This window comes from Copadichromis virginalis, linkage group LG7 (assembly GCF_057382275.1).
Source record: "Copadichromis virginalis isolate Kocher_CV1m ecotype Utaka linkage group LG7, C_Virginalis_male_GT1.1, whole genome shotgun sequence".
Classification (NCBI taxonomy): domain Eukaryota; kingdom Metazoa; phylum Chordata; class Actinopteri; order Cichliformes; family Cichlidae; genus Copadichromis; species Copadichromis virginalis.
In genome coordinates, this window is record NC_140624.1 from 24,894,531 (window position 1) to 24,908,784 (window position 14,254).

General features: G+C 42.3%; 2 protein-coding genes across 5 annotated transcripts in view; both read right to left on the bottom strand.

Moving 5' to 3' along the window:
• Positions 1-14,254, bottom strand: part of poc1b (POC1 centriolar protein B) — a 50,343-nt gene that overhangs the window by 35,016 nt on the left and 1,073 nt on the right. For 2 of the 4 annotated variants that reach the window (XM_085462647.1, XM_085462646.1), the window contains exons 2-10: positions 14,051-14,135; positions 13,477-13,648; positions 13,144-13,323; positions 11,839-11,946; positions 11,356-11,471; positions 11,028-11,161; positions 10,875-10,943; positions 10,613-10,765; positions 10,364-10,441 (exon numbers count right to left, since the gene is read on the bottom strand). In XM_085462647.1, coding sequence (XP_085318773.1) covers positions 10,364-10,441; positions 10,613-10,765; positions 10,875-10,943; positions 11,028-11,161; positions 11,356-11,471; positions 11,839-11,946; positions 13,144-13,323; positions 13,477-13,648; positions 14,051-14,135 — 1,095 coding nt within the window. Of the gene's footprint in view, positions 1-338; positions 524-607; positions 698-10,363; positions 10,442-10,612; positions 10,766-10,874; positions 10,944-11,027; positions 11,162-11,355; positions 11,472-11,838; positions 11,947-13,143; positions 13,324-13,476; positions 13,649-14,050; positions 14,136-14,254 lie in introns of those variants that run through there. The other 2 variants (XM_085462648.1, XM_085462649.1) reach the window with 2 other exon arrangements.
• Positions 4,164-6,139, bottom strand: LOC146705087 (sterile alpha motif domain-containing protein 3-like). The gene is made up of 2 exons (XM_085462654.1): positions 5,190-6,139; positions 4,164-5,087 (listed from the first exon to the last, which is right to left on the bottom strand). Exons 1-2 carry the CDS (start codon positions 5,943-5,945, stop codon positions 4,923-4,925), a joined length of 921 nt encoding a protein of 306 aa, XP_085318780.1. The 5' UTR covers positions 5,946-6,139; the 3' UTR covers positions 4,164-4,922.

A 14,254-nucleotide genomic window follows, 5' to 3' on the forward strand; every position in this document is an offset into this window, starting at 1 on the left:
GTCTACAATACTTTTCCTGGTGTCCTTCGAAAGCTCTTTGGTCTTGGCCATGGCGGAGTTTGGAGTCTGACTGTTTGAGGCTGTGGACAGGTGTCTTTTATACAGAAAAGCTTCTTACAGAAGACGTTACAGGTCTGTGAGAGCCAGAGATTTTCCTTGTTTGAGGTGACCAAATACTTATTTTCCACCCTAATTTACGAATAAATTCTTTACAAATCCTACCATGTGGATTCATGGATTTTTTTTTCACATTCTGTCTCTCACAGTTGAAGTGTACCTCTGGTGCAAATTACTGACCTCTGTCATCATTTTAAGTGGGGGAATTTGCACAATCGGTAGCTGACTAAATACTTTTTTGCCCCACTGTAAGTCCCATCATTAAGGCACACGCTCTGGGCACATCAAGGTCTTCCAGGACAGCTGTTCCTTCAATCACAATTTTAGCGACGGCTGGAAGAGACACTGCTGCACGTCTGGTGACTACGATCTTTACCACTTCTTCTGGGAACTGTTCTTCACCATCCTGGCAAGTAGGTTAAAAAGAAACATGTCGGTATTTTATGTGCTATTTAAAAATATAACACAAAACAATGTGATATTTACCTACCAGCTGTTCTCTGAAGAGATCCTCTTCTTTCTCTTTCAGATACACCATCAGGCAACGGAATGCGACCTCTCTTCTTGTTTCCACCGAACTCTGGAGAATAAAAAAAGTTTACTAGGCGAAAAGTCAAACATATTACATTTATAGGACTAGCGTTTTGCTAATTATTGATTTCATTTTTGTTTTTAACAAATACCCCTCCTTGAATCGCTACCTTATCGTGGTGGAGGGGTTTGTGTGTCACAGGGATCCCAGGGGCTATGTTGTCTGGGGGCTTTTGCCCCCTGGTAGGGTCTCCCATGGCAAATTGGCCCTGGGTGAGGTACCAGACAAAGAGCGATTCATAAGACCCTTATGAAAAGGACATCGAGGGAACAGTTTACCCTGCCCGGGATAGGGTTACCGGGGCCCCGCCCTGGAGCCAGGCCCGGGGAGGGTGCCCGAGGGCGAGCGTCTGGTGGCCGGGCCTTAGTCCATGGGGCCCGGCCGGGCACAGCCCGAAGAGGAGACATGGGCCCATCCTCCCGCAGGCCCACCACCCGCAGGAGGCGCCATAGGGGTCGGGTGCATTGTGTGCCGGGTGGCGGCCAGGAGCGGAGGCCCTGGCGGACTGACCCCCGGCTGCCAAGACTGGCAATAGGGACATGGAATGTCACCTCTCTGGTGGGGAAGGTGCCTGAGTTAGTGCGTGAGGTTGAGAGGTACCGCCTAGATATAGTCGGGCTCACCTCTACACATGGCTTGGGCTCTGGAACCAGTCTCCTGGAGAGGGGCTGGACTCTGTCTCAGTCTGGAGTTGCCCCTGGTGAGAGGCGGCAGGCTGGAGTGGGTATCCTAATATCCCCTCGGCTTGCTGCCGGTACGTTGGGGTTTTTCCCGGTGGACGAGAGGGTTTGTTCCCTGCGCCTTAGGGTCGGGGAACGGGTCCTGACTGTCATCTGCGCTTATGCGCCGATTGGCAGTTCAGAGTACCCAGCCTTCTTAGAGTCCCTGGGGGGGGGGGGGGGGGGTGCTGGAGGGTGCTCCACCTGGAGACTCTGTTGTCCTGCTGGGAGACTTCAATGCTCACGTGGGTAACGACAGCGAGACCTGGAGGGGCGTGATTGGGAGGAACGGCCTCCCTGATCTGAACCCGAGCGGTGCTCTGTTATTGGACTTCTGTGCTAATCACAGTTTGGCCATAACGAACACCCTGTTCGAACATAAGAGTGTCCATAAGTGCACGTGGCACCAGGATGCTCTAGGCCGTAGGTCGATGATCGATTTTGTAATCGTATCAGCAGACCTGCGACCATATGTTCTGGACACTCGGGTAAAGAGAGGGGCTGAGCTGTCAACTGATCACCACCTGGTGGTGAGTTGGATCAGGTGGCGGGGGAAGACGCTGGACAGACCTGGTGCACCTAAACGCGTAGTGAGGGTGTGCTGGGAACGTCTAGCAGAGGCCCCAGTCCGCGAGATCTTCAACGCACACCTCCGGCAGAGCTTCAACAGCATTCCGAGGGAGACTGGGGACATTGAGTCCGAATGGACCATGTTCAGCGTCTCCATTGCCGAAGCTGCTGCATTGAGCTGTGGCCGCAAGGTGGTTGGTGCCTGCCGTGGTGGTAATCCCCGAACCAAATGGTGGACACCAGAGGTGAAGGGAGCCACCAGGCTGAAGAAGGAGTCCTATCGGGCTTGGTTAGCCTGTGGGACTCCGGAGGCAGCCGACAGGTATCGACAGGCCAAGCGGAATGCGGCTCGGGCAGTGGCTGAAGCAAAAACTCGGGTGTGGGAGGAGTTCGGAGAGGCCATGGAAAAAGACTTTCGGACTGCCTCGAAGAGATTCTGGCAAACCGTCAGACGTCTCAGGAGGGGAAAGCGGTGCTCTACCTGCACTGTGTATAGTGCTGGCGGAGCGCTGCTGACGTCGACTGAGAAAATTGTCAGGCGGTGGAAGGAATACTTCGAGGACCTCCTTAATCCCACTGACACATCTTCCGAGGAGGAAGCAGAGTCTGGGGAGGAGGGGAATGACCCGCCAATTTCCGGGGGCGAGGTCACTGAGGCAGTTAAACAACTCCTTGGTGGCAGAGCCCCTGGTGTTGATGAGGTCCGCCCCGAGTTCCTGAAGGCTCTGGACATTGTAGGGCTGTCCTGGTTGACACGCCTCTGCAATGTTGCGTGGAGATCAGGGGCAGTACCTGTGGACTGGCAGACCGGGGTGGTGGTCCCCATCTTCAAGAAAGGGGACCGGAGGGTGTGTTCCAACTACAGGGGGATCACACTCCTCAGCCTCCCTGGGAAAGTCTATGCCAGGGTGCTGGAAAGGAGAGTTCGTCCGTTAGTCGAACCTCGGATACAGGAGGAACAATGCGGTTTTCGTCCTGGTCGCGGAACACTGGACCAGCTCTTTATCCTCTCCAGGATACTTGAGGGTGCATGGGAGTTTGCCCAACCAGTCTACATGTGTTTTGTGGACTTGGAGAAGGCATTCGACCGTGTCCCTCGGGGTGTCCTGTGGGAGGTGTTGCGGGAATATGGGGTGTCTGGCCCATTGCTACGGGCCATTCGATCCCTATACAACCGTTGCAAGAGCTTGGTTCGCATTGCCAGCAATAAGTCGGACTCGTTCCCGGTGGGTGATGGGCTCCGCCAGGGCTGCCCTTTGTCTCCGGTTCTGTTCATAATTTTTATGGACAGGATTTCTAGGCGCAGCCAAGTGGCGGAGGGCTTTCGCTTTGGTGGCCTCAGAATCTCATCTCTGATTTTTGCAGATGATGTGGTTCTGTTGGCTTCATCGGGTGAGGGCCTCCAGCTCGCACTGGAGCGGTTCGCAGCCGAGTGTGAAGCAGCGGGAATGAGGATCAGCACCTCCAAATCTGAGGCCATGGTTCTCAGCCGGAAAAGGGTGGAGTGCCCACTCCGGGTCGGGGATGAGTTCCTGCCCCAAGTGGAGGAGTTCAAGTATCTCGGGGTCTTGTTCGCGAGTGATGGGAGAAGGGAGCCGGAGATCGACAGACGGATTGGGGCTGCAGCTGCAGTAATGCGGACGCTGCACCGGTCCGTCGTGGTGAAGAGGGAGCTGAGTGTAAAAGCGAAGCTCTCAATTTACCGGTCGATCTACGTCCCTACCCTCACCTATGGCCACGAGCTGTGGGTAGTGACCGAAAGAACGAGATCGCGGATACAAGCGGCAGAAATGAACTTCCTCCGAAGGGTGGCTGGCCTCTCCCTTAGAGATAGGGTGAGAAGTTCGGCCATCCGGGAGGGGCTCAGAGTAGAGCAGCTGCTGCTCCACATCAAAAGGAGCCAGCTGAGGTGGTTCGGGCATCTGACAAGGATGCCCCCTGGGCGCCTCCTGGGTGAGGTGTTCCAGGCATGTCCCACCGGGACCCAGGACACGCTGGAGAGATTATATCTCTCGGCTGGCCTGGGAACGCCTTGGTATTCCCCCGGATAAGCTGGAGGAGGTGGCTGGGGAGAGGGAGGTCTGGGCCTCTTTGCTTAGGCCGCGACCCGGCCCCGGACAAAGCGGATGAAAATGGATGGATGGATGGATGAATTTTTAACAAATAAACAATTTAATTTTTATAACTTTAATTTAATCTGTTACATACTGCCCTGCTTTCAATGCACCCTTTGCTAGCAGTAGGATAAGGTGAGTGAAAGTAAATATAACCTAGATTTGGAGACTATTTCAAACAGTTTTTGTTGAGTTCTATGGATTCAACTATAATAGTTATATGTGAGATATGTGATGCAGAACTGGAAAAAGCCACCTGTGGACAAGTCTTGTAATGATGTGATTAAAACATTAAAAGCTCCTATCTACCCTCTTTAATGTATTTGTGTAACTTGTCTTCCTCATACACGTTTATTGTGCAGTTGATGAAGATACTTGTAACACTCCAAATTATTACCTCAGTTTTTTCTCCTCACATTATTTGTAATATGACCCATACTTACCTTAATGTATTGTCAAGTTACATGTGACATGGAAAGTACCTATTTAAATTTACCCACCTCAGTTTGCAATTATGTGACCAAAAGTTACATTAATGTCTTTTCATCTCACTTATGAGGTGCAAAATACTTATGCATCTGAGTTTTACTTTTTCTCTTCAATCTGAGTTTCCAAGTTACAAATACATCACTATATCCTTGACTCTTACAACAAAGAAAACAGACAAATATATTTTGAGTGATGTTTTCTTTAGCAAATTTTTACTCTGTCCACCTCTGATGTTCACTTTTTCACTCTTCAGTAAAAGATAGCCAACAATGCTCCTGAGATAATGAATTAGATAATTAACTTTTAAGGTGTGTAAGATTATCAATTATATTCTTGCAACATGTTCCTGATGCGCTCAATCTTAATTTTTGCAGCACCGCCTTTTGAAGAGACCAGGGACATTATTCTTGTGGAATACTGGTCCAGTTTTGCCATGAATGTTGTTTCCAAGTTAACAGTGGTGATCCTTTGGAATTCATCATTTATCTGTAAAAAATAAAAAGAAGACATAATTAAAAGCACAATGTGTTAATGTAATGCACAATGTCACAATTATAAGTTATCCTATAAATTATTTAATAAAATCACCTGTGCTGCATCAAAAAGCGCAGGCCATCTACTTCTGAAGTCATTCACAGGTGGTGCCAGATTAACAACTTCCTGTCTGCGATTCGAGAATGTTTTGGCCATTTTTTCACTGATGATCCGATAGTTGTTCCTCTTCTTCACTTCATCAAGAAGTTCCAATCTTTCCTTTTCCAAGCTTTCCTCTGTTTCTCCTTGTGGGTGAGGTGGCAAATAGTTCACCTCAGCCTTTCTTGGCTTTTTGAGATTCTTTGAAGGTGTCTTCTCATGTGCTTGCTTTCTTTTGAGAGAGTTCACATCCAGCTCAGGGCACCCAAGCCCTCTGAGTTTACTTCTGTAATTGCCCATTTTATATTTCAGTCTTTGTTGCCATCCATAGCATCCATTATAGGATCCCGGTTCTTTAAGGCAAGGATGTTGTTGAACAAGTGCTTCAGCTACATCTGCTAATTGTGCAGATGTTGGGTAGGCAACATACTGAAAGATCGTTTCAGCCAGTTTCTCAAGGATGTCTGGAAGAAGTGGAGTAAAGTTAAGTTTAGTTTCATCCTTTTTGAAAGTTTCATTTCCTGAAGCAAGTAAAAGCTCTGTGTCATAAGCAAAGCGAGGAACAGAAAAATTGGTAGGCCAGCGCTGTAAACGCCGACTCAAATGTTCAGGTGAGGAAAGAATGACTATCCTGAGATCCAGATGAGCAACTGGTGCCACAGGACACACTTGATGTCTCTGAGACTGATGTCTCTGAAATTGCTGAAGCATTGACCAAGGTCTCTGATGCAGATTTGAAGGAACTGTCTACATCACTAAATGTCAGAGTAATTGTGAGAGGTTCAATAATCTGAACCACCTTAAGTGTGTCCTTGTCCTTGATATCACCTGTTGATGTCAGAGAAAAATATTCTTCTCCAAAGTCAGCATCCTTATAGTGCAAAGTAAACTTCCCATCAATCTCAAAAGTCTCTTTCACAATAGATTCAAGTTCTTCCACTGTTCCAGGGATTCCATGTGGTAAGTCCAGTTTTCGAATGTTATGCTCTTTGAGTATGATCCGAAGTTTAGCAGGATGAGACATTGAGGTACCTATATAAAAAGGAAAACAAAAAAACAAAACAGAATTTAGCTTTTGAATTTTACTCGTGGTGGAATATACCTCCTACCTCCTTGATAAATGGGTTCGCAAGCTATTCCATGTTTTAAATGAGCAGTAACAATCCCAGTATAGACAAGGCATAAATAGTTCACCTTGGCTATGTCTAAGCCTGTAATGCTTTAAGAGCTGATTCCTTCTTGGTGTTTCAAATTTGCAAATTTTGCAAGTCCAGTGCATTTTGAAATTTATTGCAACTTTTGGTAATGCAAAGACTTATCGAGGCTTTTGAGTAAACAAGTTATTTTAAGTATAAAACCTTCTCTAAAACACTACAATGAAACACTGAAAAGATGAATCCAAAAATAATAAAATAAATCTACAGACTGTAGTTTAAAATTGGAAAAATTGTGTCATATCCATATGTGTGAGAGAATTTTCTTTTTAATTATTTGAAGACCACTGTTGACATGCCACAATACCACACTTCACATTATGCTTACAATTACAGAAGGTAACGAAAGCAATTCGTGTGCACACACACAATTTTGTTTTTTCTTGCTAGGTCAACTAACTTTAACCTCAGGCATATTTCACATTCGAGCTTAAAATATCAATACATTTGATAGAAATACTTTTACTCACATAAATACTCTGGCATAAATTCCCCACATTTCACTCTGTCAGTAATTAGTTACCTCACCCAAGACCGTCGAAACACAAATTTACTCTGACACCATGATAAAAATGCAGGCAGCTGCTGACTGGTTAATTTGAACATATACAGGTTCAAATTGAACATGCTCTGCTGTCTGCAAGGTCTATCAGCTAACCAAATGCACCCTGACAAGTGACAAACTTTAAGTATAAGTGGAAAAATTGACAATGTACTCTCATATTTGCGAGGAACGTTTGCTAGCTAAAAGAAAGCTAGCTAACAACTTTAGCATAGTAACGTTGCTAAAGTTAAACTATGATTAAAACCATCAAATTTAAAGTGTACAAATATAACTTGTAATTAATCTATTTAGAATTCAATGCTTAGTTAACTCACCGAATACAGTCTAGGTGAAACACACCTCTACTCCCACAAAGTGATAAGAATGAAGACAACTGCTACGCCTGTGATGATACGAACATATGCTACGGGGTTACCCTCTGCTGTATGCATGGTCTCATACACATCTATGGCTAACCAAGGTAACCACCAGAGTGACAGATTTAATTGACAGATTTCATTAATAACAGGAAAAAATACAAATGCTTTTACTTTTATAGAGTAACAACTAGCATAACACAGAGTGTCAATTCACATCATGTAGCTGCCATTGTCAGACTAAACTTACGCAGTGAATTCCTGTAACTAGTACATATTTATAAAAGAGTATAAAACAAGAAACTTACCAGGTAGTGGTGCCAACCTCTGTTTTTTTCCGTTTCTTCTTTTTTTATGGCAGTTGTAATTATTTTTTCGTTATGGTCCAGTTATGGGCAGTTCAAACACGAAGGATGTTCCAACTCACTTTTACATGTTACACAAACTTAATATTTTCTTTTGTTGATTGATGACAAAAGTATTTTGTTCAATATACTAAAACATTTAAGTTAAGGAGGTGTTTATTAATTTCTGTGTTGCACTGACTTTTAACATTGATTAGTCAACTCACTGAAACGTGTACATGTAGACAACTTACTTTTTTAAGTAGAAAAATGCTTTTTTGTTAAGTTCTATCTACAAACACCATGAATATTTTTTAGAGTGTGTGGTTTCCAGACAAATATGAGACCCTGTCCCTGAACAAATTCCACGTTTAGTCGGAAACGTAATGGATAAAGTTACCATGTTAGAAACAGAACTTTGAAACAAGATGTTCATACTTATAGCCTCCTCAATCATACAGAGACAACCAGCAGATGGCAGCTGATGATGATTAGATACATCATTTTGTGAAACTGGTGTGTCTATCAAAGTTTTTTAATGTCAGCTGATAGTTGCTACAAAACAGAGAATGGCCCAGATTCTGACTGAATTTTTGCTCAAAACCTTATCCTGCTAGTGCTGCTAGCTCAGCGCTCAGAATTAGTCATGTAAAAGAGGAAGACGAAACAGCTGATGCCCCAGGAGAGTGATCATGTCATTACTGACACCTGCACTTCCATACAAACATCCTGAAGGTAATCATGCAGAATTGTATAGTTTTGTAAGCACTTTTGCAAAACTACAAACATTTTCACCAGTTAAAAAAAATATTTCGAAAGAGGGGAAAACAACAATGTTATTCAAGTGTGAATAACATTGTTGTTTTCCCCTTAAACACTTGAATGTTTGCAGCTCAGTCAGATTCTCTCCAGGGAACTAATACACACTCAGAATAAAAGCAAACCAAAGTGAATACTAGCAGGTTTAAAGGCCATTAGTCAAAAAAGCTAATAAAGCATAAGTGATAAGAGGAGATGGCCCTAAATTATAGACAGGGAGGTTACCAATGGTAGCAGGAAGGCCAGAGTATAGCAACCTTCCCATGGGGCCACCCATGTAGCCACCTCAGGCAACTTGCATGTCCCAGTCATTTTCTCTCACTCTCTCACTCTCGTTCTCTCTATTTTCGTTTTTACTTGGGCCCATTAGGGCGATGAAGGGGAAACATGGACACAGAGCGGAAGGGAAATCTCTCTGAGGACATCTACAACAGTGAGAGACCAAAGAAACTAACCAGAAGGGAAGACGAGAGGAAAAGAGGACAAGGCAGAGGGGGAGGAAAGATGAGGTTTCTAAGAGATGGCTATCAGGAGATGAGAGCTGACAGGAGGAGTAGCACTGAGGGCTCCCTGCTCTGAACCAATTTAAACAGGAATGGCCCTCTCTCTCACACACACACACACACACACACACACACACACACACACACACACACACACAACTAGTGACTCATGTCATGTACAAACCCCTGGAGCACGACCACAAACACACACAAACGACTGGGAAATCACTAGCACATTCACACGCTGTAAATGCTCATTCAATGCTCATAAATATGCACATGCATTCATGCAAAGACAACCTGCAGAAGCCACTGAAAAGTGATGATATATTATAATAAGTCAGAAGCTGTGTCTGTGTGTGACATTCATTCATCTTGCCATTTTTGGCAACGATAAAACTGACGTACATGTATAAATTTTGGGTGACATCATGGTGCAGTGATTAAAACTAGTGCATAATAATGCATGCAATGGATTCAGAGGATTGAGGAAGAGTCATTCTTGGATTCTAGTCTAGAAATTAAATTTCCTGCCTTTAAACTATTCTGTTTGAAATCCACATCCAATTCTCACAATAATCTAAAGCCTCGATTTAAAATCAAGCACTGTGCAGTCTTTGACGTAACAGTGGATGAGGTATTTTGCCGCACAATCAAATCAAAATCAGTCGGTCTCAGTTCTGTGAAAATGTGCATTACTACTCATCTTCATTAACATTTCTTCCCATTTATGCAGAATTGAGGAATCCTAAGACAAACATTAAAGAGGAGACTTTGGCCCATGATTTTCACGCTTATCAAACTGGTATGCATCCATCACAATCAGGAAGCCTCCATCTAATCTACAGTTTATTTTTAATCATGATATTAACCTACTTTGTCTACTTACAGTATTTGTGTACACTGCACCATTATACTACAGCCTGTTTATGAACAGTTTACAGTCATTCTAATCGTAAACACAAAGCAAAAATAAATAAAACAATGATATACATCACAGCATCCTTAACATCCGCTGAAGCAAGTTTTAGAAAAGCTTCAGGATTTCAAAACTAAACACTGGTCTGCACTGCCACCTGGTGGTGATATGCGCATCCCCTCCAAATGATACAAGTATGAATTAGTTTAAGTCGTCTATAAAATGTTCTCATAGACACTATAAGAACATTTTTCATCAGTATCTTGAGTAGTAGTTAAATATTGCTGTTTCTGTATTTCAATATGTTTGTGTTTCAAGTCATTTTTATGCACACACTAAATAATAATCTACATAGACACCCGACTAAATATCCTACGGTTTAGATGTGTTGAAATCTGCATTAGCTTACCATGTTGCCATGGACAGACTGTCCCAGCTGTATGACATGTGGCTCAGTTGATCTGGTGTCTTTTACTGCTGGACTGACCTGGCAACAAAACATGTAATTAAGCAGCAAGCACTGTGCCTTCCAAACAAAGTACGATCTTTAAATGTTTACATCTGCTGTTTATATCAAAATGGCAAATGTCTAAAAAAATGTTTAATAGCACAGAGTTTTGATGGTCTGTTAGTATTAATGAAGTGAAACAAGACTGACCTGAATGGCTGTAGGCTGTGGGTGATGAAGGTGTGGTCCCCTGGGATGAATGTCAGACAGGTGGGGTGGGGGATCTGGTGTCGACCTCCGGCTGTGTTGAAGTAAGACATCCTGATATGACCTGCTGTCAAAGTTAGTCTTCCACAGCAGCACCTAAGCAACCAAGATGCAACCACATGACCCAAATTCAGCACATTTTCCAACAGTAAAGATATGACCTCGAATGATTTGGGTAATTCATTGTTCAGTCATCGTGCAGAACCTGACTGTCAGCTCCTCCTGAGGCAAAGACATCTCCAGCCCTGGAAAAGGCCACAGTGATCACAGCACCCTAATAAAATATATTAAAGAATGTCAAAGACTACAATCAAACACTATGAAGAACTAATAAAATGGACATTTCTTTAAGCATCACCTTGTGCCCATGAAGAGTGTAGATCAGACGCCCTTCCAACAGGTCCAATATCTTAATAGTGCCATCATTCGAACCACTTATCACATAGTTGTTGGATGGGTGGAAGGAAAAACTGTTGATTCCTGCACTATGAACTGATCCAATTGTACAAAAAATAAGCCACAACCACAAAAATACACATATAAAATTGAATTTTAAATGAAAACTTAAATCAGGTGAATTAATTGTATACCTAGTAATCTAGAAATGCAATTAAAGTCTTAACTGTAGGATATTTTAGACACTTGTTTATACAAGATGAAAGAAAAAAAAAAAAGCATTATCGTACCACGATAATGCTGAATAAGCTTGTTGGTCCGTAAATCCCAGATTTTCAAAGTACTGTCAGCTCCTGACGATGCAATACAGGTACCACTGGAGTTGAAATCAACAAATGTTGCTGATCTGGGGTTTAAAAAACAAAAACAAAAAAAGAAGTCAATCAGTGGCCATGAATAGGAGAGCAAAAATAGGCGAGTTAGTTTTCACATCAAATTACATCTAATGATGTTCTGGCCTTTCACCACTTTACAATCCAGCTTCTAAATTTTCAAACACAACCAATACCCTCAAATCGGGATATCTCTTCATTAAGAAAAATATGCAGCTTAATACATTTTTGAAAAGTGTATGCGCAAAATTCATCAAAGAGAAAATGTGACTGTATTAACACAACAAATTGAATTTTGAATTTCAAGTAACTGATGCACAAAACTTATATGAAACATATTGAGAAAAGAGAACACTAGATCAGTTTTTGGAGAGATTTTACCCTCCACAGTCGGTCAAACAGTTGATGCAGTGTTTGGTAGATGTGTCCCAAAGCCGGACAGTCCGGTCATCCCCACAGGAAGCTATGATTCTGCCATCCGGAGAAAATCTACAGGAAATAAACACACAACGATAATACAGAAAAAGTTCAAATCCACTTTTTGCAGTACTGTGCTGTTTCACACTCATATAGTTAAAAACACTCAGTTGATCAGTGAGTTGTTTATACAGTTATGATCAGACGTTTGCTCAATGTTTTTCCTCAATACTCTCAATTCTGGGTTTTTAATGTCTGCTTTGAACTATTCTTTTTCCAGGGTGGAATGATTGTACAGCAAACAGATTAAATTAAGGCAAAAAAAACAGAACTGGGTATACATTTATTTTGGATTCATTTTTAAGTGTACAGAAGTACACATACAGGCTTAAATATATACACCTAATCACTTAAATATTTTAATAAGGGGATGCTGAAGGTTCTACAATGTTTTCTAACTTAAAAAGACCAAAACCTATTAACTTACCTATTAACTACAACTGGACTTTTTTGACAGCACTTATTGAACTGATCAATATTAAGAACAATGGGAAAAGTCCAAGTTAAGATCCAATGAGAATGTCATGGATCCATTTCTACACAACTGCAGATTCCAAAATCCTTAGTTCAAACAATTTTGCACAAGCATGGTGGTGGTATCATCCTGCTATGGGGCCATTTTGCTGCCGGCTGTACTCTTAGACTGCAAAAAGTAGATAAAAGTAAAAAATGAAGAAGGAGGGCTACCTCCAATTTCTGCAACTCCGCAATTAGGTATTCCAACAGGAAAATGATTGCAAACACACAACAAAGCTTGTTTTAGAATGGATAAAGCAGGCCAACATTAAGTCACGACCTCACACTACTGAAAAGTTGTCACCTTCCCCTAAAAATCCAGGTCTGTGCCAAAAAACAAGCAATTTAAATGAACTCAGGAAGAGTGGTGAAACATCTTTGTTGATGACTACCAAAAATATCTGGTTGATGTGCAACTTTCTGAATGACATTCAAATAAATATTGGTCTTCTCTAACCCTGAGTGGATTGGGAAAAAGAACAGTTCAAAGAAATCACTAAAAGACTAAAAGGTTTGCTGAGATTTATGCCAATGAGCTGTATGTAAACTTTTAATCACAACTCTATGTAACATATTAACTTCTTTGACTATATTGGAAATTCAAACGAGCTCAAACATACAAACCAAATGTCAAGTAAGTTATAACACAACTGCATGAAAATAGACTATAGGGATTTATGTGGTCTTTGGTACCTAGCACAGCGCACCCAGTTAGTGTGCTGATTGAGGGAGTAGATGAAGCACTGCCGGTGAACACTCCACACTTTAACAGACTTGTCATCTGATGCTGTCACCAGTCTCTGGCCATCATGGGAGAAGGCAACACTGCGTACAGCAGCTGTGTGGGCTTTGAACACTGTCGACTCGCCTTTCCTATGAGATGCACAGAAAATAACTAAATACAGCCATTTTATTTTTGTTGCCAAATCTCTGCAAGACATTAATTTATACACCAAACTGCATGTTATTGGACCGAGTTTTAATTCACAGGTTAAACATGTCTTGGATAAAGTGACTGATGCTTACATTGAAGGTGTCCACAGTCTGACTGTTCTGTCCTTGGAAGAAGAAGCCACCAGATTGCTAGATGGAGAGAATTGCACCCCAGTGATCACATCCTGGTGCCCAACAAATTGAAAGGCCCTCGCTTTGGGAGCCAAATTCCATATCATCAAGTTTTTATCTAATGACCCTGAGGCTGGAGGGACAAAAGGTAACAAAGACACATGGAGACATTTCAAACAAAAAGTGAAATGAAACTCCCGTCAGTACAATCAGTACAGATGGCCTTTGTTAGAGAAATAATGCAAAAACATAGGAAAAATTGGACACGTTCAGGTTAAATGTCCACCCATTAAAACAGCCCTTTTTGGAACACAGGATAGGTGGTTTCAATATTACTTGCCTAGTTCTAAAAAATAGCTTAAATCTGTTCATTTTAGTTAAAATATTATCAATAAAAATTTGAAATACCTAGCAATGTCAACATGCTCTTTCTCTTTTTTATAACGTTATTTCAAGGTCAAAAGAATGACACAAGACTAGAGCAAATATATGCATGATGTTAAAAGCATGTCTGCATTTGAAAAGTAAGGGTTACCCAGTTGTTTGCGGTTCGGATTGAAGTCTGCACAAGTGACAGCATCTTTGTGTCCCTTAAAGTGCCTCTCCAACGTAGGATCCTCCTTCAATTACAAAGCTCAATTAGTGTAGAAAAATCTGCGTGCATTGTTTTAAAAAAAAAATCATCTTGACAGGAAAGTAGGCTGTGTAAACAATAAATAATTTCTAACTTCTTCGAACT